This window comes from Lithobates pipiens, unplaced genomic scaffold (assembly GCF_037356315.1).
Source record: "Lithobates pipiens isolate NorthernLeopardFrog02 unplaced genomic scaffold, aLitPip1_a1.2 Scaffold_13, whole genome shotgun sequence".
NCBI classification, from domain to species: Eukaryota; Metazoa; Chordata; class Amphibia; order Anura; family Ranidae; genus Lithobates; species Lithobates pipiens.
The window spans coordinates 119,539,783-119,565,254 of NW_027507718.1; the positions used below are offsets into that span (position 1 = coordinate 119,539,783).

At 43.5% G+C, this 25,472-nt stretch overlaps 2 protein-coding genes across 5 annotated transcripts in view; one reads left to right on the forward strand and one right to left on the reverse strand.

Moving 5' to 3' along the window:
- Positions 1–13,194, reverse strand: part of RFXANK (regulatory factor X associated ankyrin containing protein) — a 30,927-nt gene extending 17,733 nt beyond the window's left edge. For 2 of the 4 annotated variants that reach the window (XM_077475456.1, XM_077475454.1), the window contains exons 1-3: positions 13,004–13,134; positions 9,413–9,541; positions 2,490–2,570 (exon numbers count right to left, since the gene is read on the reverse strand). In XM_077475456.1, coding sequence (XP_077331582.1) covers positions 2,490–2,570; positions 9,413–9,539 — 208 coding nt within the window. In that variant the 5' untranslated portion in view covers positions 9,540–9,541; positions 13,004–13,134. Of the gene's footprint in view, positions 1–2,489; positions 2,571–9,329; positions 9,542–13,003 lie in introns of those variants that run through there. The other 2 variants (XM_077475455.1, XM_077475457.1) reach the window with 2 other exon arrangements.
- Positions 13,195–13,301: 107 nt separating this feature from the next.
- Positions 13,302–25,224, forward strand: BORCS8 (BLOC-1 related complex subunit 8). Its single transcript, XM_077475462.1, has 4 exons — positions 13,302–13,448; positions 17,510–17,622; positions 19,836–19,900; positions 24,247–25,224. The coding sequence occupies exons 1-4, from the start codon at positions 13,412–13,414 to the stop codon at positions 24,356–24,358; spliced, it is 327 nt and encodes a 108-aa protein (XP_077331588.1). The 5' UTR covers positions 13,302–13,411; the 3' UTR covers positions 24,359–25,224.
- Positions 25,225–25,472: the final 248 nt, after the last annotated feature.

Below are 25,472 nucleotides of genomic sequence, written 5' to 3' on the forward strand. Positions count from 1 at the left end.
AGAAGCACCTGCGGGAGGAAGCAGAGACAGCCGCCGAGGGACCCCAGAAGAGCAGGTTCGGGGCCACTCTGTGCAAAACGAGCTGCACAGTGGAGGTAAGTATGACATGTTTGTTATTTTAAAAAAATAAAAAATTTTACTTTACAACCCCTTTAAGTATTGTAAACACAGTTCACAATGCTCAGTTATGAATGCACAGGGGTGGAACGGAGGAGGACACAGAGGGGGAGTGGAGAAGGACACTGGGGGAGCGGAGAAAAGGCGGAAGGAAGAGCGGAGGAGGACATGGAGGGGGACCTTAGGGGCATGGAGGAGGACACAGCGGACAGTCTTGGACGATCGGTGCAGCAGTGAGGGGAGTTACAAGCACTGATCTTCCTGTATACATTTTAATAAATGAAAGCCGCAGGAGAAGCCAATGCCAGCTGCTTTACTGAAATCTATGCAGGGAGATCAGTGCTTGTAACAGCTCCCACCGCCTCACCGATCATACAAAGGTATCGAAGCAAGTACTCGGTATCGGCACCAATACTAGTATCAGTGCAACCCTAGTTAGGACTACATAACCCCTCCCTCTCTTCTCCATAATAGGTGGTGGTTTGTAGTCCACAGAGATAGCAGGGAGCAATCCTAGCTATTAACAGTCCAGAGGCAGAAAGTACAGGAAATTGCTGGTTTAAAGGATTTCTGGCTGGATGAACAGATACTAAAATACATTTTTTTATTTAATTTTTTTGCACTTGTACAATAAATATAGGAGTAACACAATGCTTTTGGATTTATTAGATTAGGCCAGTTCACACCATAGAAACACAGTACAGGTGCGTTCCCGATGCTTTTCTGCATGCCTGTTTTTGACGTGTTTTTGATGTAGTCCAGTGCATTTTTTTTCCCCCTTTCTTTCTTAACCTGCTAATTCATACCAGGTGCACTTTTTTCTGAACTAAAAATGCATGCACAGTGTTTTCCCGTGTATTCCAATGGTTCTAGTTTACACCAGTGCAATCAGTTTCCGGTGCAGAAAAAAAATAAAAAATAAAAAAGTAGAGCATGCTGCATTTTTCCCCACACAGAATTGTACTGGAACCTAGCAAATTGTATCAAAAACACAAAGACTGCACTGGTGTGAACTAGAGCCATTGGAATACATGGAAAACACTGTGCTTGCATATTTAGGGCCAGTTCCCGCCACAAAAATGCACTCCGGATACGTTCCAGATCAGTTTTTGCTTACAGTTCACACCTCACTCAGTTTCAGTGCATTTTTGATACAATTTGCTAGGTTCCAGTTTTTTTTTCTACACCAGAAACTGACTGCACTAGTGTAAACTAGAGCCATTGGAATACATGAAAAACACTGCATGCATTTTTGGCGCAGAAAAAAAAAGCGAACGGAACTGCATCTGGTGTGACGTAGCACTAAGGCTGGGTTCACACTGCTGCAGTGACAAGATCAGATGTGATTCGCACCGCACTGCAGTGCAAATCACATCTGATCTCTGTGCGATGCGAGTTCAGCCATACAGATAGTATGGCTGAATTCACATCGCATCCGACCCAAACTCGCACAGGACCTTTTTTTTTGGTCCGCAGCAGAATCGGATCGCATGGGTGTTCACACCATGTGATCCGATTCCTGTCCGAGTTTGCAGATCGCACTGCGATATGCGAAATGATCTGGGGGTGTCATTAACTTTTCACTGACACTCCCAGCAGTTCGCATAGGGCAGTGTGAACGGCCGCCGGGAGACATGCGATGCGGGAACCCACAGTGGATTCGCAGCGTTCCCACATCGCAGCAGTGTGAACCCAGCCTTAGAGTTTACATACACATTAATGTAACCTAACACTATCCCTGCTATATAGATATAAATACTGTATATAGACTGTTGGTGGCAGATTACCTCAATCCATTCAGTTACTTTTGCAATTTGAGGCCTCATTCACACCATGGTGCAGAGAAATCAGTTTTTCTGTACGCATTCTGCAAGGGCTCAAAGAAAGCAATGGTTTTCTATGTGCCCTGTTGAAATCACAATGTGTGGATTTTTTCTGTGCAGGAATCTGCAGGTATGGTGTAAATGAATCCTGAATATGGCTGATGGTTGAATTTGCCAGGCAATTACTGTGTGTATGGACACCATAGGGAGTAAATACAGAGCACCATATTGGACAATTACATCAAATGTCAACATGTATTAGGTAGAAAAACAGCAATCGTACAGTAACTACATATTTATGGTCATGGTAATCTATACACTAGAAAATAGTGTAATGTAGTAAATACAGAAAACATTGATGAGTTTCTGTTAGTACAACAGGGACCCAAGGTCCCATGGACCCTGTTTGTTACTGGTGAATTTTGGTGTATAAGTATAAAATCATTCATGTTTACACAGCTCAGCCTAAGATGTAGTTAAAGAATCCTCTCTGTATAAATCTGTGTGAGGTGTTACACTAAGAGACACTGCAATTCTCCATGTACTCACAGTCCAGTGTGGCTGGCAATACAGAGACCATATTTCCACGCTGCCGATTGGTTAGAGTAGTTGAGTATTTCAATGGGCCAACTGTACAGAAGAGAGAGAAAGCTTTAATGTAAATATTAGTGAAAATCAAAAAAAAATGTTCCACAATCCTCTAGACTAGCACACTACTTCCTAGCCAATGGATCTCTGGGTCCATCCATGCTCATTCTCCTAGGCACGATCAAAAGGACTTATATCTAATATGTACTTCCCTGTAAACTAATTTAGCATATCTTTCAGTTTCATACATTTGCAGCATGAAAAGGCAGCTGGCAGCAGCCACTACTGATCTGGCAGTATCATTAGAAGTATATGAGATCTGCTATTACCAATACAAGCCCCAGAGCGGAATAGAATGTATAATGGTAAAAAATAGGATTTTTATAACAGCTTACCTGTAAAATCCTTTTCTTTGAAGTACATCATGGGACACAGCGCCATAGTAGTTCCTATGTGGGTTATAGGCCCCCTTCAGGTGATGGACACTGGCACACCCTAAGACAAGAAGTCCACTCTTTATATAACCCCTCCCACTACTGGAAGTACCTCCGTTTTTGAAGCAAGGCAATACACATGTATACCAGAAAGAAGGGAGGAACCTCTGTGTCCCGTGATGTACTTCAAAGAAAAGGATTTTACAGGTAAGCTATTATAAAAATCCTATTTTCTTATCATACATCAGGGGACACAGAGCCATAGTAGTTACTATGTGGGATGTCCCATAGCAATGCCAACTGAGGGGAGGGAGACACAACAGAATTAGGGCAACATTAGACTAGAGGAGTTATACTGCTTTCAGCAGCACACTGCCCCTAAAAGGCGTTATCCTCATGCCTTTTTACATTCACCTGATAAAATCTGGTAAATGTATGGACTGAAGACCAATTTGAAGGCCTTGCAGATATGAACCATGAAAACTTGGTGATGCACCCCCACGAAACACTAACAGCACTAGCAGGGTGTGTTTTAATATGAAAAGGTGGAACTTTCCTCCTTAACCATATCAATGGGGATATCTGAATGATGCCTGCAGCTGCAGGCATCATTCAGATATAATTTTTTTCAAGCCGGCGATTCTGTGCACGATAAGAACTATCATAACGGCTGTAAACTGAAGTGACGTCACCAAGCTCCTCCCTGCGCATTACGTCACACCACACATGACTTTTTCAAGGGTATAATCTTGGTATGCCCTTTCAAGGGTATAATACCCTTGAAAAAGTCCCGTGTGGCATGACGTATTACGTAGGGAGAAGCTTGGTGGTGTCACTTCCGGTTACGGCCACTACCAGAAGTCCCTGTGTTTATAAAATGCAAGTTTTTTACTACTACACTATGGAGGCTCTTCTATCCTTTATCCCTGGAGACAATTTTTTAAAGGAGCTGGTCGTGGAACTCGGTGTCTGTGGAGAAATAGCCTTGAGACTGCAGTGACCATCCGTCTAGGATATACCCAAAGAGGAGGAAAAGGACACATCGGTGGTGTACATTTGTTGATGTATGACTAGACCCATCTGGGGTCTTCCTTTGAGGTGAGAGGCTAGCACGCAGAGGGTGTGGACTGGAAAATGATTTCTACAAGTTATTATACTATCTGCATTTGGACTTTTTCCTTTCTTTGCTGCATTTACTCCCATAGAGACTATTGCTTAGCATTTGAAGTTACATTAGTCATCTCTGTGAATTTTATATATATCGTTTTGATGTCACTATTATTGCATTATTGAGAAGTGAGATTGATATAAGCACTTTATTATTAGCATTTTCAACAGTAAGATTGGTCTAGAGATACCCGAGAACAGTATTAGCACTTTATAATTAGCAATCCTTATTTTGTATTTTTTGTACAGGAATTTAGCACTGCTTCACAACAAATCACATATACCTTTGGTGCTGGCAACACTTCAGAAGTCGGCTACTTTATAATTTATCTGTTGCACCTGGGCACTTTACTGCTTATATTGTTTACACGTTTAGTGGCGCATTAGTACTTTACTTTTAAATAACCCGTGAATAAAGCTATGAACCAAAGAGTGTGAAGCAAGTGGTTGCTGAAAAAAATACAGATAAGGCCGAAACCTGGTACTTGATAGTACTCAAGACCGGCTTTATTTCTGATCCCATCTGTAGAAAGTCAAGGATTCTACCTATGATATATTTCCTGGGGTGCCAACCCCTGGATTCACACCAGGAGACATATGCCTTCCAGATTCTATAATATATGTCTCTGGAGGCCGGGTTCCTTGCATTAACCAGAGTAGACGTCACTGAACCTGACAGCCCACGCTTCTCCAGAATGTGGGTTTCAATAGCCAAACCGTTAAATTTAGCGTTTGTAAAGTAGGATGGAATACCGGAACTTGCTAGAGAAGGTCTGGCCGTGGCGGTAGGGTCCATGGGTCCCCTACCGCCATCTTTACGATCTCTGCATACCAAGATTTCCTGGGCCATGCTGGGGGCCACAAGAATCACAACTTCCCTTCCTGCTTGATCCTGCGAAGAAGTCGAGGACGAAGGCAGAATAGGAGGGAATGTATAAATCAGTGAGAACTGATTCCACGGGAATAGCAAGGCATCTGTTCCTCATGCTAGAGGATCCTTTGTTCTTGACACAAAGTTGTTGATTTCTTTGTTAAACCTGGACGCAAACGGATATACGTCTGGGATCCAGATATCGGGGTGAAGTACCCAATCTCCCAGGAACAACTGCTGGCGACTCATGTAGTCCACCTGACAATTTTCTATTTCTAGAATGAAGACTGCCAATAGGAATAGTACATTGTTTTCTGTCCAAGATAGGTGAATCATATCCTTTCTCTGGGCTGAAAAACTTCTTGTGCCCCCTTGGTGATTAATATAGACCATTGCTGTGGCATTATCAGATTGAATCCTGGCAGAACAATTCCGTAAACTGAACGTTCAGGCCCTCAGGACCAAGTGCTCTGCCTGAATTTCTAGAATGTTAATGGGCAAAGCCATTTCTGATCTGGGCTACTTCTCTTGGACAGTTGCCTCTTCCAGGACTGCTCCCCAACCCAAAAAAGGTTGACATTTGTTGTTACAGCTTCCCAGATAACTGAAAGAAGGATTGTCCCCTTTGCAGATTTTTGGTTATGAACTATTAACTGAGGCTCCAGCACACCGAGCCTACAGCACCTGGTATTTCCAGGCAGTCTCCCATCCAGGCAATAACCAGGCCTGATCCTGCTTAGCCCCCAAGAGCCGATGAGATCGGGCGCTTTCAGGGTGATGTGGCCATAGGCTTTGGAGTCAGACACATTGGAAATCTAGAGCTTGAACTCTTGCAGCAGTCTCGAATGAAACGAATGAAGCCCCCATCTTTCCCAACAAAGCTAAGCTGAATAGAAGAGTTCATCTTGCTTCAACTACCTGAATCAGTTCCTTTATGGCTCTAATTTTTGCCTGGGGCAAGAATACCCTTTACTGGGTGTATCTATGATCAGACCGAAGTATTTTAGCCTTCTTCATGGTTTTAAAGAAGATTTCTTCTATGTTGAGAATCCGACCTAGATATTCCAGGTAGTTGAATGTGGTGACCATACTTTGGTCTAAGCGGGCTACCGAATGGTTTATCAAGAACAGATCATCTAGGTAAACCATAATCATTAACCTTGGGCCCTTAATCTGGCTAGAAGAGGGGACAGAACCTTTGTAAACACTCAAGGTGCAGTAGCTAGACCGAAAAGCAGAGCTACACACTGAAAATAGTTTTTTTCACCTTGAAAAGTAGATATTACTAGTGAGCGAGGAAATACGCACATGGAGGTATGCATCTTTGATGTCGATTGACGCCAGAAGTTCTCCTCATTGTAGGATGGAGATAACTGATTGACTTGACTCCATGCAAAAAAGAGTGGTTATATTAAGGAATTTAATTTAGATTTTTGAGATCCAGAATGTTCATTCGGTTTTGAAAAAAAAAAAAAAGGTTTGAACCAAACCCCAACCTCTGCTCTTACATGGGGACCCCCATGATAATTTTTTGGCAAAAGATGGTCCATGCTTGAGAGAAAGACCTTTCTCTGGATCCTTAGGAACGTTTGATCTGAGAAAACGAGGAGACAGGAACTCTCAGAACTCCACTTTGTACCTTGGAGATATTGAGGAAGTCCCCCATCTGTCTCGACACTCTTCCTGCCCCTACTGGAGTAAGCAAGGGCGCCTCCTCATAAGGAGGCTTCAGTATTTTGTAGGTTCCCTCCCCCAAGACATCTTTTGTCCCTGAGGATTACCTTTTGAACTTGATGTTGAAGGTCGTTGTGACTGCCTGGAGGCTGATGCCCCTGGCACAGGAGAAGGAGCTTGTTAAAATTAAAATACATTTACTCCTTTTCTTAAATGGCAAAGGGGTACTTTTTTCACTAGAATTTCTTTGGATGTATTACCCAAATCATCCCCAAATAGCTACCACAAAAGGAAGACTAGCCAGGAGCTTAGCAAGGGCCGCAAGGCCTGAAGGATAGAATCTCTCATAGCAACTATTGCAAACATAAAGCTGCTAGTAGCTTGTCAGATCCTGAGCCTGCTGAGCAGGATAACCTTAAACACCTGTTTAATCTGGTCTCTCAACAATTAACCAATTACTATTAGTGCAGGTTGAGACACTCAATCTGCCAGAGAAAAAAAAGTGTTTTTTTTTAATAATAGGAATTCCAACTTTTTATCCATTGGATCCCTAAGCATTTGAGCATTGTCTGCCAGACAAGTCAAACTCTTATTCCCAGAGGATATAGCAGTGTTAATTGCTGGTATTCCCCTCTTTTAGTGAATTTTCTCCACCATAGGATAAAGCGTGAAAAAACTTTTTAGGAGAGAAAAAAATGCTTATCTGGGTGATCCACTCAGATACAAAAAAGCTTTTCCAGGAATGAATGGACAGGAAAGGCATGCACAGCTTGAGGAGGCGGAATCCAAATACTCAGTTAAGGATACATAAATGTCGAGCGGACCATTCAGCAAGAAATTGCACCATCAATCTTACAGATTGTGAAAGTTAATCCACCCACATTTGACACCTCAGAAGAGGAGTCATTAGCCTCACCACGGTCCCCTGAGGGAATTCATCTCCTCCTGCCCCTAGTTCCTCAGTTTGAGGGTCCTGGGTAATGGAAGATGGAAGATTAATCGTATCCCACACTGGGATGCGATTAAAGCCACTAACCTTTTTCTTTTTTTTTCCTTCAATCCTATCATGGCTGTGGAAAAAATACTTTTTTAGCAACATAAACAGGGGCTGCAGTGTTGAAAACAGTTGCAAACATTTCATGGCCCTGATGCTCACTCTGACCAGCTACCCCCTCTCAGGGGAGGATGCCATTGTAGAGATGAGTAGGCATTCCAGAGCTTGAGGGAGACCCTTTTAGCCCTTTTTTGTGGGTGTTTCAACCCCCCTTCTGACCTTAGCCAAATGCACAAAAGCAGAGGTACGACCAGAAGAAATCGCATCCACTGCTTGAGCAATAGTTCAGCAACTGCCGCTGCAATTAATGCTCGGTCTGATGCAAATAGTAAATGTGTCAAATAGGAAATGCCTGTGTCACCAAACCTCCTTCATGGCCCTTTTAGCTTGTGTCCCTCCGACAACTTGCAGCCAGCACAAATGGAGTTTTTACAACACACTCCCAGGCCAGCATTAGAGGATGCCAATGCCAAGCTAAGTCCCACCCCCTCCGTCGCATCGCTCCCCCCGATGAAAGAAAACATCATCGCCATTTGTTTTTTAGCTCTCCCCTAACGCTCAGCCTCGTGAAGAGGGGCAGAGCTCAGCCTAGGTGTGGAGGGTGTCTGGTGGAAGCAAAACCCCCCCAAACTTACCGGTGGTCTGCCTACTAGCCGGAGGAAAAAAGCCTGCTGCTTCTGTGACACAGCGTGATCTCTGAGGAAAGCATGAGAAGGTACGTGCTCCATACAGCCCCCAGTGGTCCATACAGCCCCCAGTGGCATGACAACATTTGCTTTTTTAAAGGAGACATTTCATAAGAAAGTTTAAAAATTCTTTAGAAAAACTCCACTTACCTTTCCCGCCGCAGGGTTTTCTGTGGTATCAGACCCAATCTTCACCCTTCACGGTGGGTTCCGTTAACAAACCTTCAGGAACTGGGAAACCTCGGGGAACCCACAATCCTGGAACTGTAATAGCACCCCACCAGTAAAATTCTATTGCTTAAAATACTGGAGCCCGGGGTCCAGCTCTCAAAAAAGAGAAGCGTTACAGGCAAAACCTTGTTTCTTCAGACACGAGGCCCGGTAATCATTCAATTTGGCCCAAAAAGACACTTTGAATGGATCCGGCTGCATAGATAGCCCCAGCAAGGATTGCTCCAATGGAGCACATCACATCACATCTTCACTCATGACCAACACCTTAGAAACTGGCGAAAAGACTGAGGAACTCCCAGTAGTGGGAGGGGTTATATAGGGAGTGGACTTCCTGTCTTAGGGTGTGCGATTGTCCATCACCTGAAGGTGGCCTATAACCCACATAGTAACTACTATGGCTCTGTGTCCCATGATGTACGATAAGAAAAAACTTGAGCCTTTACAACCACTTTAAGGCAATTATAAATTAGGGCCATTACAAGGATTTCTCACTTCTCATTGCTTCCCCAACTATGATGACATCATCTCCTACAGCACTTGGCAGTAAGTGGCACACTAACAACATTTCCTAATGTAGGATGTTTACAGAATATTGCAAATTGCTGATGAAGAGGGGAGAGGAGGTTCTATCCTCTAATTCACTTGATATGGTGGCCCCACGACTAAGGCAGCTGCACTTACACTCTCAGGTAGCCTAGTGGCCATCTGGACAGTTCCTTCTAGGCTAACCTCTCCACAGGATCACAGTTCTTTTAAATCCATACCATTCATATGAGTCATCTCTTCCTCCGTGTCTGAGCCACTCTGATTTGCTGGGTAAAGATGTAAGATGACGGTGTTCTCATCAGTAGTAATTGGAAAGCCTGTGGCGTCCGCCATAGGATCTGCCATTTCTAGGATAAGAATAGAGAGTTTAATAAATAATGTGTTATAATTGTACGCACATAGAACAAAAAAAATAACAGCACGTTCTTTAGAACCAAAGATATTTTAAATATTATATTTTTAACGCTTAGCAATGACATATATATATATATTAGAACATAGATCATTCAAATTTTGGTTAATTCCTTCTGGCAGCGGAGATAAATATATCCATGCTGTTTCACATGGATTGGAGAATCAAATTAATTTCTCTTGTTCAGCTCATGATGATATCTAGTATTATCATATGAATGACCAAACTCTTTTTTTTAGTTTTGAATAGAGTAGGGAAGGATTAGAACCACTGACAGGTTTTGCTGCTTGATTACCTTCCGGAAACATCCATCCCAATTTATTTGACCTGGTGACCATTGTTTAGCCAGTGGGCTGAACAAAAAACAAACACATTCCTTCATCCATACAAACAAGGTGGATGGGGGAACAGCTTAAAGTGGTTGTAAATCTCAGACAAGAAATGTGAACAAATAATATCCCTCTATCGTGTGTCTCAATCCAGAGCACCAAGTGTCATTTTTTGCATGTTGCTTTGTTCCTCTGCTATCAGCATGAATTACTTCTGACAAGTTTTCCCTGACACCAAGAAAAAAATGGTGACATGAGAGGGATCTCCAGTTTCAGGTGTGTGTGTGTGTGTGTGTGTGTGTGTGTGTGTGTGTGTGTGTGTGTGTGTGTGTGTGTGTGTGTGTGTGTGTGTGTGTGTGTGTGTGTGGTCCCTTCTCTCCAATCTGCTCTTGGACCTCTCCTCACTGAGTTCTGCAGAGTGCATCTTCAGCTCTCTGGCCCGTGTTCTGACAGCTCAGACAAGCTTTATAAATGCTGGAATTTGAGCAACTGTAGAGAGGAAAGACTGCAGATAAACAGATACAAACTATGTAGGAGGATTTGTTTCATCTCTATGTATCACCTGAGGCCAGTCACTTCACTGGGTATATGTAAGGAACAACCACGTTAAAGCAGATCTTCACCTTCTCATCCCGTCGTTTTTTTTGTAACCTCTGCATAAACTGTGGCGGGTTATCCACAGTTTAGATGCTCAGGTTCCTTGCCACCATGTTTGTATCTGACGTCATCACAAAGCCCACCAGCTCTTCAGGACTCAGGTGGAGAGCCCCCAATGACACCCCCCCCCCCTTGTGAATAAACACTAAGGCCTCCTGTGATGCACATATCCCAGGGGGCACAGCAGACACAGTACCTCTAATTGGACTAAGCAAATAACATGTATTGGAGGCAGGACCGAAACTCTTTTTCTGAAAAAAAAGCCAATATTCAGGAAGAGGGGTGGACAGGAGAGACTTTTCATTTAAGGGTGAACTTCCATATTAAATTTCACTTTTAGGAAAAATACATGTGCAGATAAAGCAGCCCGTAAAGCATTGCACCAGGCAGGCTATGCAGACCTGTCCTTGTGTCAGTGTGCCTGTACGGGCAAGCAGGTACAATCTGACAGGTAGAATTAATGAACTAACACGCCACTCCACAGTGTCATGGTAGTTCAGAACTACAAACTGACAGCTGCAAAGGAGGTTAACACTTGTAGTTTATTCACAAACAGAGTTGTGTGAATGAATGATGTGCTGTGTAGGTGGAGCTGATTTCAAAAAGTGATGGCTAGTACGAGGGGCTTCTCTGAAAATTGGGCTGCGGCTGCAGCATTGGGACACATATTACATGCTCCAGCCTAAAAACGCGTGAAGCATGGAACATGTTCCCAAAGGTAAGTGTATCCCTTAAGCTTAAAGAGAAAGTCCCTCTCTTTAAAAAAAAAAAAAAAAAAAAACCCTGCAGAACAAAGGCATAATGAGCTAGTATGCATAGAATACTAGCTCATTATGAATTACTTACCTGAGATCGAAGCCCCCTAAGCGACCCTCGTTCACCTCCTCTGTCGCTGACATGTTGACTCGGAGTGTCTTCCGGGTATCGCTGCTCCAGCGCTGTGACTGGCTGGAGCAGAGATGACGTCACTCCCCTGCATGCACGCTGGTGCCGCCACTAATGGCATGATCGCGTTAGAAACGGCATGCACAGTGCGTCTGCGCCCGATGTCTACATCGGTGCTGCTATTTCTGCAAACATCTCCTAAACCATTTAGGTTTGGGAGATATTTCTTGCACCTACAGGTAAGCCTTAATCTAGGCTTACCTGTAGGTTAAAGTGGTTGTAATGGGTTTACAACCACTTTAAGGCCCCTTTCACATGTGCTGTCTGATCAGGTTGGCATGTCAGTTTTTCAGGCGGACCTGATCGGACCTTGCACTTTCATCTATGGAGTGGATGTCAGTGGTCACCTGTCCGCTGACATCTGCCGCTATCCGATCCTGTCTGCCAAATCCAGACGGATGGTGGTCCTATTTTCCATCCATCTGGCGGATGACATGAAAAGGGACAAGCGGTCTGTTTTCACCCGATTTCCCCATAGGGAAGTGCGGGACTGTGTCCGTTCGGCACAGAGGGGTGGAGACGGACCTGTCATCTGCTCTCTCAGCGAGGATCAGTGGAGCAATCCCCCGCTGAGAAAGTGGAGTCCGTCAGCTGGAGGCGCCCATGTGAAAGGGGCCTTAGGCATCATGCACACTGGATGTTTTTTTTTTTTATTGCTCCTGGGGCATCTGGCAGTTTTTTTTCTTGCCACAAAGCAATGTTCACACTGATGTGAATTGGATGCAGGTTTCTCCACATCCAATTCGCATGACAGGAGACTGTGACCAGCTCTCAATGGTGCTGGTTCACACATCTCCGGAGCAGCCACGGAGCGCAGAGCAGAAGGGTCCTGTGTGTCTTTGGCTCAGTTTCAGGAAAAAATTCGGACCTTATTCGTATCTGAAACAGAGAACAGGGACGCACCAGTCCCCCTGCTGTGCCCCACGTAGGGTTTCCACCTCATCCCTTTAAACCTGAACACATATGAAATACACAGGTTCTGAGGTCACTTTAATGCAGATAAGGCATCAAGTGGGTTTAATTACCACCTTAATCAGCCACATAACCTGTGTGATTATTATGTGTTCAGTTTTAGAAAGGGATGAGGTGGCAAACCTAGTCGGACACCCAGCTGTGAAGCCGCAAGCTGTCACATCCGGGTGCCCATAGTAGAGATGCCGTCAAGGCAGGAGAGAGGAAGAAAACTGCTGAGGTGAATACTGAACCGTGGGTCAGGTAAGCGTGTTTATTAAAAGTCAGCAGCCACAGTTTTTGTAGCTGCTGACTTTTAATAAACACGCAAATGACTGGAACTCCACTTTAAAGATGAAAGCTAGAAGCTGATTGGGTGCCATGCACAGCTGCTCCAGTCTTAGTAAATTCCATTGAAGATGATTGCAGTAAAGTTGTCATTACAAGAGCTTGTGTTCCCCTTCCTATGTCAGTGCCAGCCCATAGATGCATTCCCATAGAATCGAGTCACCCACCCGTGCAAAGACCTCCTGCTGTCCCCCCTCTACTCCTTCTTCTTCGTACCAGGTACCTCTTCAGACACTTCCTGGAAGCTGGATGTAAGAGGATTCCTGATTGGTCGCAGGCTTCCTCCTCCTCCGATTGGTGGATTCTGTCTCTGCCTGCTTTGTTGACCGTCAGTTGATGTGTGTGTAGTTCTTCATGCTGGAACTTGTAGTACCGACCTGTTACCGGGCTCTTCCTATGACTGAAAAGATGAACAGCGCAGACTAGCACAGCCAGGAGACTCTGCTCTACACGACAGTCTTGCTGAGCATCGCACTACAGGCGGAACCTTCAGTGCCTGTGCACCCGGACAGTTGTCCGTGACGGACCATGCTCACCCGGACGTGTAGAGGCGGTGCACTGGTTAACTTCAAGCCATGGAGGAGCAGGAGATGCAGATTAAGGTGAAAAAAGGTGAGCCGGTGGTGTTTTGGAGGGGGTAAAGCGATGGCAGGGCCGATCATTCAAAGAAGTAAGTGATATGAGAGCTGCTCTTAGTATTGTTTCCTTTATTCTATCGATTATTCATATGAGTCTTCTGCTCACTACACACGGTAATGGCATTTAAAGTGTAACCAAAGCCCAAACTTTCCATTGGACTGGTATTAATCCGTATCGGTTTTTATTTTTTCCATCTGTACCCCTTTTCTAGAAACACAACAGGAAGTGAATGGATGTCTTTCCAATATGAGGGTAAATCCTCTCTTATGTCTGGAACACACAATAAGATTATCGGGTGAATGATCGTCCGTGTGTAGTTTTCTTTTTTTTTTTTTCCTTTTTGTTTTATCTTTTTTTTTTTTTTTTTTTTCGAAAAAAAAATCGGAAGTGATTAAGTGTATTTTTTGAACGACAACTATACTGATTAAAGTGATTGTAAAGGTTTTTTTTATTATTAATATTTTATTAAAAAAAAAACAAACATCATACTTGCCTCTACTGTGCAGCTCGTTTTGCACAGAGTGGCCCCAATGCTCGACTTCTGGGGTCCCCCGGGGCTCCTCCTCTTATCAGAACCCCCCCCCAGGAGCAGCACTCTCCCGGGGGTTTACCTTGCGGGTGTGCTCTTGAGTCCAGCATTCGGCGTCCATAGACATGAATGCCGGACTCTGCCCTGCCGCCTGCGTCATTGGATTTGATTGACAGCAGCGGAAGCCAGTGCCTGTGCTGCTATCGATCTATTCAACCAAGAGCCGGACCCCATGCAGAGAGGGACAGCGCGTCTCCGCCAAGCGAAATACAGGGCTCAGGTAAGTAAAAGCCTGGGGGGCCGTTGACTGACAGAAGTTTTTTCAAATTAATGCATAGGGTGAAAAAACATGAGGGTTTACAACTGCTTTAAATATCATACGATCTAGTATCGCACAAAAAAAATTTTGGTTGCTTGTGGCTTCATGTAATTTCACATGTGATCGGCTCTGGAAAGCTGTGTACCAACGATCAGATTATTTTACGAGTGTGTTTTTTGTAAGATTTTCTGATCAAGTGCATGGGCCATTAGATAGTTGTCACAGGAACGGGTTTTCCCATTGGAAGATTCCCTGTTCTGGTGACAACGCTTACATTTTGGATTTTTCCTCTTACTTTCAGTACTGATGCCAATAGTCACCAGAACAAGTCAAGAGAGGGTGAATTTCCCCAATGGGTACATAGACAGCAATAAAAGCCTGACAGGTGTTCTAACCCTTCCAAATGTAAAATTGAAAAAATATATACTTTTAACTGCAGGCAAAACTTTTTTTTTTTTTCTTGGATAGAGTGGAGAGGGATTAGATCACCTGTCAGTTGTCATTGCTGTCTGTGACCCCTGTTAGGAGGATTCACGCTTCAAATAGGCCTGTTTATGGTTATTATTATACAGGATTTATATAGCGCCAACAGTTTATGCAGAACTTCAAAACATGAGTTGCAGACAGTATAGTTACAATACAGTAGGCATCAGAGGGCCCTGCTTGTTAGAGCTTACAATATAAGAGTTGCTATCAAAAGTGAAAGTAAAAGAAAATTCCAAATTTTGGGTTGAAACCAGAACATTAAAGCGGTTCTGCACCTAAAAAAAAAATAATAAAAAAATAAATAAATATTAAAAGCCAGCAGCTACTTATATTGCAGCTGCTGACTTTTAATAAAATCACACTTGCCTGTCCCAGGGTCCAGCGATGTCGGCGGCAGATGACGAGCGATTGCTCGTCTCGCTGCTGCCCCCGCCGCCATCCTCTGTCAGGGAATCGGGAAGTGAAGCATTACAGCTTCACTGCCCGGTTCCCTACTGCGCATGCGCGAGTCGCGCTGCGCATCTCTTATGGTCCCCCGCTGTGTCTCTGGGAACTGTGTGTTTCCCAGAACACAACGGGGGGCGGGGCGTCTGCGGCGGTCTGCCCGGAAGTGGGTGCAGATACCTGGATTATCCAGGTAACTGCACCCCCCCCCTCCCCCCTGAAAGGTGCCGATTGTGGCACCGGAGGGGGGGAGGGATCAGATTAGCGGAACTTCCTCTTTAGGGTGAAGAACCGCTTTAATAGAAGGGAAATGAGGACATTAGTACTGCTGACCATGGTGACTGCCAGGGGTTTCCTCTTCATTCTTTTTGAGGCTATGGGGCACGAAGTGAAGGGAAATCACCTCAATGGGGCACAGAGGGCAACAAAAAAAAAGCCGATGGGTTATAACCTCTTCCCTTGATTGGCCAAGGTGGGCAGATGGTATCACAATTTCCACCTGGGCTAATCAGAGGAAGCCTCATATTCATTGATAAAAAAAAAAAACAAGGCTTCTTCTGAATGGCATAGAAGCATTCAGGCCGACTCAGTTTTGTTTCGTCATCAGGCAGGAAGTCACCCGTACTACTGCTGGAACACGGCATAGCTTACTGTATATAGCTGATGCTACTACAGTATACTACATTGGCCGAATAACATGGTAAAATAAATAAAGTGATAGGAGACACAGAATTCAGCTTGATTCTAAACCTTTATTTTTTTTTTCATAACATGTTATACTTGCCTGCTCTGTGCAATGATTTTGTACAGAGCAGCCCTGATCCTCCTCTTCTGGGTTCCCCCACTGGTGCTTCTGGTTCCTCCTTCCTTTCGAGTACCCACATAGCAAGCAGCTTGCTGGGGGGTACTCCTGAAGGCTCAATCTCAAGCCCCACTGCCTGTGTCCATAGACACAGACAGCGGTCTTTATCCCCCTGCACCCTCTTCATAGAATTTGATTGACAGCAGCAGGAGCCAAGGGCTCCCTGTGCTATCAATCTGCCCAGTGAGGAGGGAGAGAGCTGCTGCTCTCATGCACAACATTGGATTGAGAATGGGCTCAGGTAAGTATAAGGGGGGGTTTGGGGAGTGATCCTGGACACAGAGGGTTTTTTATTATAATGCATGGAGTGCATTAATGTAAAACTTTAAGGCTTTAGAACCAAGGACCGGAAGGATTTACCCCTTAATGACCAGGCCATTTTTTGCGATCCAGCACTGCGTCGCTTTAACTAACAATTATGTGGTCGTGCAACACTGTACCCAAATAAAATTGATTACTTTTTTTTCCCCACAAATTGAGCTTTCTTTAGGTGGTATTTGATCACCTCTGCGTTTTTTATATTTTTTGTGCTATAAACAAAAAAAAACGACAATCTTTATAATCTTTTTACTTTCTGCTATACTACCTATCCAGTTATACATAGGTGACAGCTTAGGCACTCGGGGGCTCGCTGAGAGGCTAAGCCAGGTGTGGGTCCAGGCATGTGGGTGGATCCCAACTCCATTGCCGTGATCTTGCCCGAGCCTGGACCGGCTCTGCGACGTCAGCTGACAGTGGGCTCCAGCCTGTTGTCTGCTGAAAACAGGTCATAGGGGTGCAGAACAAACTGCACTCCTGTGATCCATAGGAGAAGTACAGCCAAATGAGCTTTAGTTGTACTTCTCCTTTAGCCCAGGTTCACACTGAGCTGAGGGAATGCAGCCGTGCGAGTTCAGCTGAACTCGCACTCCCGCATGTCAGTCCAGATTTCAGCGGCGATTTCACAGACATCTGTGTGGGTTTATGCACAGATGTCAATTTGAAATTGCAAAAATTAGTACAGAAACAACTTTTTATATTGGGAGGGTCTCATTGCCGGCAATTGCCACCGATTTGACATGCGATTTTACAGGTTAAAGCGCACCAGTGTGAACCAGGGCTTAACCTCACTCCAACTGTGCAAAACACATATGCAGCAGCAGCAGATGTGGGTCTTAACACCAAGTTGCCGCCGCACATATGCATCCACAGCGTTCATGCCAACCCATATAAGCACTGGGTAGATTTTATTGACTTCTGTTGGTTTCTTGGCCTTCCAAGATTCAGTCTGAACATTAGCATTAGTATGCATAGATGTAAAAATAAACATAATATACAGAAAGAAAGGGGATTCACCTAATGTTGGGCATTGCTTTTCCTCGTAAGTCACACTATGTACGCTTTGTTCATTTCAGTCACAGACAAGTTCACGGAGAGTATGTATGTCCTCGCCAATGAGCCTTCAGTAGCTTTGTATCGCCTGCAGGAACATGTGCGTAGATCATTGCCGGAGCTGGCCCAGCACAAGGTGAGAGTGCTTTTCCTTTATCTGCTGTGTTAGTCCATTTGTGTTCAGACAACCCTGATGTAAAACAAAATTTTGACTTTTTCAGAGGGTTTATCATTTTAGTATGGAATGGCATAGTTACAAGCATAAATCCAGAGGACATAGTATCAGAACCTCAAATTTAAAAAAAGCAGAAGTGTTTTCACTTTAACCACTTGCATAGTAGTCAAAAATGTCCCTTCATTACCAGGTCATTTTTTGGTTTCCAGTGCTATGATACTTTGACAATTATTTGGCCATGCAATGCTGCTGCACCTAAAGGAGTTTTGTATAATTCTTTTGCAACAGATCAAGAAGGGCATTTTATACTGGAAAACAATCAAGTTTAACCTCTTTATTCAGAATAGGTTCCTCGCTATAAGAGATGTGACCATGGGTTGAGTGCTTGAATATATAACTTAAAGTGTAACTTTACCCCTAATGGAAAGTTCTGCTTTTCTGCCTCCTACCCCCTTCCTCTTCAATGTTTGAATACTTTTTCTGGGGGGGGGGGGGGGGAGGGAGTGTGGGTACCTGCTCCCACTTGCACCTGGATCACTTAGGCGATCTGAGCAGGAAATTCAAAATCTCCACCCCTCCCCCTCAGCTACTTGGGAAATGTCAGGTCCCAGGAGCCTGCGTGACCATTCGCAGGATGCAGCGTGGCTCACGCATGCACAGTAGGGAGCCAGCTGTTAAGCCGCAAGCAATCACACCCAGCTTCCCACAGTTAGCCGGGTGAAAACACCACTGGATCCCTGGATGGGTGAGTTTCCTTTCAGTAAAGGTTAGCCGCTACAGCATTTCCCACAGTTAGCCCAAGTGAGGACAGCACTGGATCCCTGGACAGGTGAGTGTCCTTTCAGTAAAAGTCAGCAGCTGCAGCATTTGTAGCTGCTGACTGTTATTTTTTTATTTTTTGAAAGGGGGGGGGGGGGGGCACCTGAAGAACCTCTTTAACTACTGTAGTATTAACACATGGTATGATATTGATATATGGATTTGTCATATTTGCTTGTGTGGCTAGACTTTTTTTTTTTCCATAGTGGTGCAAATGTGATCACACTTTAACACAATAAGTGGTACAGCCTCTTATACCCTGCTGTTACAGCTACATCCTGAGCTGCTTTGTCAAGAAAAACTCCAATGCTTCTGGGTAGTGTTGGAGTATATCATTACATCTTACCACCAGGTGATGCCATGTCACGCTGGTCAGTAGGAAAGCAGCAAAGAAACTCCAACCCCATCAGAAATCGGTGTCCAGAATGTGAAAACCTTTATCATAAAATGTTAAATTCACTGCTTGCACTTTACTTACTCTTGAAGTGAACTAGCCTGCCTTTTTCTACTTCCTAGACTGTTTCTTTACCCTCCTTAGTGTATGCCTTCTTTTTTAATTTTTTTACAAATTATTTCAAAGGACCCATATACACCAGCAGCACACATTATGATGCTTATAATGTATGTCTGCTTGTTTACATTGGGGTATATTTACTAAAACTGGAGCACTCGAAATTTGGTGCAGCTTTGCACGGGAGCCAATCGGCTTCTAACTTCAGCTTGTTCAGTTAAGCTTTAGCAGTAAAACGTGGAAGTTGATTGGTTTCTATACAGAGCTACAGCCGATTTTGCACTCTTGAATTCTAGTAAATAACCCCCAATGTGCATCTGCAGTGCGTTATAACAACACATTGCAATGTTCAGGGGTTTTTGTTTTATTTAAAATTTAAAAAAAAATGTTATTAAAAATTTATTAAAATTTTTGTTAAAAAAAAATAAAACACACACACACTTAACTCTTTACAACAGCATGTTGTGACATTCTGCCATGCATTCTAACATTTTGGGTGCTGCATTGCATAAAAATGCAGACACACTGCTTTTTTTATGTCAGTGTCCATTCAATGAACCCTGCAGCATTAACACAACCCCTTAGTATGGCAATTCTATTAAGTTCTCCCCTGTTATTGTGAACAAAGCCACACCTCTGTATTCCTTCATTGGTAATCTGCTCTGATAGTTACATTTAAAACATTAAGATAGGATTGTATAGATGTTGGTGCCGAGCTACCAAGGTGGGCATACAAGCAAGTCTGAAGTGCTGTTGACTTTAGACCTTTTTCAGTTGATTACATTAGTCTGGTTGTATGCTTTACCATGATAATTTCACATTCCTTCTGATATTGATATTACAGGCTGATATGCAGAACTGGGAAGAGCAAAGCCAAGGATCAATTTACACAGTGGAGTATGCTTGCAGGTACAGCTGTTCATTTATCACCATAAAACAAATAGAGAGTAATGGAAGGTGAGACAATTCATATAGAATTTCTGATCCAGTAGGTCTAATCTGGGAGTAAAGAGGCACTTTGAATAAGTCCGGTAACATGTTGTTCCATAAAAGAAAGTAATCTGCACCTTGGCAAGTTGGGGCCTAGGATGCATTCATTTCTGGACATGATGGTTATCTTATTTAAGTCAGATGCTGGTCTGTAATCCTTCTGGCAAAATAACTTTTTGTTAATAATCGGAATCAACATTACCAGAAAATGTAAGTATTTCGAATTTGAAAGCATCATACCAATTGCTAGCTTCCTGGTAAAAGCCGAATAATGCTGGACTTTTTAGGTGTAAGATCTCTGAAAGAAATGTCATCACACAAACAATACCTAAAATATATATATATTTTTTAATTAATATATTAAAGTGGTTGTTAAGCCACTATCTCATCTTTATATCATCCCCTCTGTCAGATAAAAGGCCGCACCCTAGTGCCTGTGCTTTATATATAAAAAAAAAAAAAAAAAAAAAGAATTCTACCGGTTTTAACAGTGTCTTCCAGCGATAAGATGACTCCAGGCTCTCGGCTCTCTCTGTCTGATATCTCCAGTGGGCGCGGCCAAGATTCCCCTGCTGACATCAGCCAGGGAGGAGAGTAGCATAGAGCCTGGAGTCACGTGATCACTGGAAAGACACTGTTTAGGAGATATTTACTAAAAGACAGTCGCCGCTGTTTACGGCGCATGCACTATCGCCGTTAGCAGCATGCCGCTGCTATGGCGATATGCCGTTAGTGGCGGCTTCCATGCGCATCAGCGCTGTGAGTGGCCGGAGTACCGATACCCGGAAGAAGATGGACACTCCGTGCTACAGGGGACAGCGGTGGCATCGCTGGCTCCTGTGTCAGGTAAGGGACACATAATGGGCTACTATGCGATGCATAGTAGCCCATTATGCTTTACCTTTTGAAGGGAGAAAAAGAAGACGTAAACCCATCAGGGTTTACTTCCTCTTTAAAACAGGATCTAACCATTGGGCATACTTCAAAATAATGAACCTGGGACTCAGCAGACTGGCCATCATACATCAACCTGATCTAATGCCTCCCACTTCCAGCATTCCTCAGTTTATAGAAAAACAGCTGGGTCTGCAGCCTGGTATCCAAAGGCTACAAACTGGAGTTTTGCTGCTTTCCTCATCCACTCTTTATGTGCTCAAATGTATCTTCACATCAACGAAGAGAGTTTTTTTGTTTAAGGCCCTGGAAGGACTGTTGTCTCGAGGGGTGATTGCTCTTTGCAGTGGAGGATTGCCACTGCCAATTTGCGAAGTTGTCTTTCAGTCTGTCTTTGGCACCAAGGGTGTTTACCAAGGTTTTGTGTCTGGTTCTGAAATTTTTGGGGACTCATGTTGTGGGATACCTGAGTGAAATGCTGCTCAGGGAGCAATAGGAACAGAAACTGACATCAAATGTTCAGCAGATGGTAGAAGTCCTAGGTAGGTTCTGCTGGGTGAGGAACTAAAATGTGCATTATTAACGTGTGGGGGGGGGGGAAATGCAAAAATTACTATGGCAGCAGCTGTGAAACCCCAGCCCTTGGGATAGAAGATCCAGATGATCTGGAAGAGCCCAGAAGATGTCTGCCAGGTGTGTAGCCCGGTCAGTGTAATACAACCACCTGGGCCAGTCTGGAGCTATATCTTAAGTCTGCAGAGAAAAGGCAGAAGTCTTGGAGGAAGAAAAGATTAAATCCAGTTGCGACGGAAAAAGTCTGATAGAGCCCACACACGTTCTGATTTTCCGACAATATAATCCGATCGGACCTTTTCCGTCGGAATTTCCAACCATGTGTACAAGGCATTAGGGCCAGTCGGAGATCCCAGACTAATAACGGCACCAGTTCAAGCCACAGACTTGACCTATTGATGCAGCACTCAATTCCGCAGAATTTAGACCCTTTCTGTGAAGCCCAACAGAAAAAAGGGATAATAATGGCACCTAATGATTTAAATATTGTGCCCCCCCCCATGCTTAGCCTACATGGCTTACTCATAAATGAATCTTTATCCACTTAACGACCAGCGCACGCCAATGTATGTCCTATTTTTGAAGAGGGATATCTCGGTAATGGCAGCAGCTGCTGCCACAACCAGATATCCATCTCTCCAGGCGCCGGTCGTGTGTGCGATAACGGTGGTCTCTGCGGCGGGTTCGGCACAAGATCACCACTATCGGCGGCGGGAGAGGTGTCACCCCCTCCTGCCGCTCTCCCGCACCCCACACCACTTACCGGAGCTGGCGGTAGCAGCGGAGGCGATCGGGTCCTATGGCTGGGTATAGAGACTAGTGAGACTAAGATGGCCCCCACTCGTCTCTATACCATAGGAGCGACGTCAAAATGTCACTTCCGCCCATACCTCTTAAAGGTATCTTTTTTTTTTTTTTTTTTTTTTTTTTTTTTTTTATGTCATTCATTTCAAATGACATCTTTTTTTTTATTTTATTGCATTTAAGTCCAAATATGAGATCTGAGGACTTTTTGACCCCAGATCTCATATTTAAGAGGACCTGTAATGCTTTTTTTTTTTTTTTTCTATTACAAGGGATGTTTACATTCCTTGTAATAGGAATAAAAGTGATCCATTTTTTTTTATTTTTTAAACAGTGTAAAAATAAAATCAATTAAAATAAAAAAAAAAGGTTTTTAAAAACACCCCGTCACGATGAGCTCGCGCGCAGAAGCGAGCGCATACGTGAGTAGTGCCCGCAATATGAAAATGGTAGTCAAACCACACATGTGAGGTATCGTCGCGATTGGTAGAGCGAGAGCAATAATTCTAGCCCTAGATTTCCTCTGTAGCACAAAAAATGCAACCTGTAGGATTTTTTAAATGTCGCATATGGAGATTTTTGAGGCTAAAAGTTTGACGCCATTCCACGATCGGGCGCAATTTTGAAGCGTGACTCGGCGTAACATTATCTGTCACAATATTTTAAAAAAGATTGGGCTAATTTTACTGTTGTCTTTTTTTTTTTTTATTCAAAAAAAGTGAATTTTTCCCCCAAAAAAGTACACTTGTAAGACCGCTGCGCAAATACGGTGTGAAAAAAAGTATTGCAATGACCGCCATTTTATTCTCTAAAATATATAAAATGTTTGGGGTTCTAAGTAATTTTCTAGCAAAAAAAAACAAAAAACACTGAGTCTGAAAAAGAGGCCTAGTCCTTAAAGTGGTTGTAAACCCTTACAAACCACTTTGACCTACAGGTAAGCCTAGATTAAGGCTTACCTGTAGGTCCAAGAAATATCTCCCAAACCTATACGGTTTAGGAGATATTTGCCCGAAGACTGGCACCGCTATCTACGGCGCATGCGCCATAGACAGCGGCGCGCAGGCGCACTGAGCGGGGCATTGTCGATGACAGCAATGCCGCGAGTCTCCGCTCCCATGCGCATGCACGGGAGTGACGTCATCGCTGCTCCGGCGAATCACAGCACCGGAGCAGCGAGACTCACAGAGACCCACCAAGAAGATGGATGCTCGGAGCTGCAGGGTACAGCGGTGACTTCGCTGGCTCCTGTGTCAGGTAAGTGACACATAATGGGCTACTATGCGATGCATAGTAGTCCATTATGCTTTGCCTTTGCAGGGAATGAAAGAGGAAGTAAACTCATCGGGGTTTACTTCCTCTTTAAGTGGTTAAAGACTGGGTCACACCAGAGCCTATGCTATGGCTGTGTACCTGGAAAGCATTCTGTGACTAATCCTGTGCACAGAGGTCTGGAAAGCACCACAAGCAGAGCTCCGTGCCCGAAGGTCACGTTCCCTGCAATATAATAGTAAAGCAGGGTCCAGGTCTGTCCTAAAGCTAGTGGATACTACAATCTGGATAGCTGCCAGATTGACCAGCCCAAGCAGCTTGTAGAGGAGTCTTGTTTGAAGAAACCATTTTCTTGAGAAACAAAATGGCTAGTAAAAATTGTTAAACTTTTCTCAGTAGAGAAAAGGTGTCTGTCCAAATAAGCCACTAGCAAAACGGAAAAAAAAACTGCCAGGCCAGTCATTGTTTAACCAGTCTGTTTATGAATACTTTGCCCTTCAATGAACAAGAAAGGAAAAACCTTGTGCCAGGCAGCTGAAAGCCCTTTACATCAATTGTTTGAACCTGGCTCATAGCAGATGTGTATTAGACCATGTATCTTAAGCTTCCATGATTATTTTATAAGCAATATGTATCTGCTAAGAGTCAAATAGCTGGGATTGTGAATAGTGACTTGTATTAATCCTACTACCTACTATTTTTTTTTTTTTTTTTTAACACAGTGCTGTAAAAAGTATGACGTTCAGCAGCGTGCACTTTAAGAGCATTGACAGTCTACTGAAGCAAGCAATAAACTTGAAGCACCAGCTGAACACAGTCCAAAATCGCAGGTAGTTCGCTGGAAAGGTTTTCATTTTCCAGCTCAGCCTTCACATATAAAGAAGAAGAAACAAGGAGCAAAGACAATTTTCCTGCTTAACAATACTGGCAGCATTTTGTGAATTTCTGCTTGGGGCTTTTTTTTTTTTTTTTTTTTTTACAAAAACTTGTATGCTGATATTCACTGTATACAATGTGAATGGTATCTGAAGTAACAGGGGAACTTGTAAGAAAACCGAAGGAAGTGCTATGTTAAAGTAATGGCTTACATGAAAATAAATCAAACTGTATTGCGTAACATTATTATATACTCTTAAAACTGTGAGGTTTGGAAAACGTGCTCTTCAAGCATTCTTTACTTTGTGTTCTTTATGTAAGTCCCCATATACACTCTTACGGTAGTATAATGCACTCATACACAGATAAACCTTACCTTTCTCAGCGTAGAATGCTAGATTGTCGTAGCTTACTGGTTTGTAAGCAGGCACTCCAGGCTGGCATTGTAAAATACAAACTCTATTTAGCACTTCTTGTGTTTTAAGTATGCTTGTTTAGATCTAGATCAGCACTAAGCATGCTATTTAAACAAGTACGCAACTTAATGGCAACATGAACCTTTACTGTATTTCTTTGAAAGGAATGGGTCTGATTCTTCTAGTACAATATATGGTATACAGTTTTAAGCTGTCATGATGACAATATCGCCACTAGTTTTCTTTTTTTTTTTAACTCATAATGAAGTTCTTTTTTTGGGCAGTCATGATGATCATGTGGCATTTTTACTTAGTGGGACACAGACCCAGATGTGGTTGGATGCTTGTTTATTCATGGTCAGTGATTCTTTAGGTAGTAAATGAATAGAATAGATGGCGTATGACTGACTTCTAAAAAAAAAAAAAAAAAAACTAGAAACTTGTCTGACTGTTTTGCGTTGCTAAGAGCTAGTTCCCTGGCTATCATGTTCAGCCCCCTTCCTTTAATATCTTAAGTCTATGACCTGGAACAAGCTTGCATAGGAAGGCTTCTTATGCTTTTTTTTATGTTCCTGATCTGTATACTTCCAGGTCAGTGATTTAAAGACACCATAGGTTCTGCATAATTCAGTCCGCTTGAATTCACAGGAGTACAG

What these genes read in the sequence shown, in the direction of transcription:
- BORCS8 (XM_077475462.1), top strand. Translation starts at nt 13,412, where the DNA reads ATGGAGGAGCAGGAGATGCAGATTAAGGTGAAAAAAG. An exon ending in GCAGATTAAGGTGAAAAAAG is followed by an intron (nt 13,449 to 17,509) that starts GTGAGCCGGTGG and finishes TGTTCATTTCAG; the next exon opens with TCACAGACAAGTTCACGGAG. An exon ending in ACAGTGGAGTATGCTTGCAG is followed by an intron (nt 19,901 to 24,246) that starts GTACAGCTGTTC and finishes TTTTTAACACAG; the next exon opens with TGCTGTAAAAAGTATGACGT.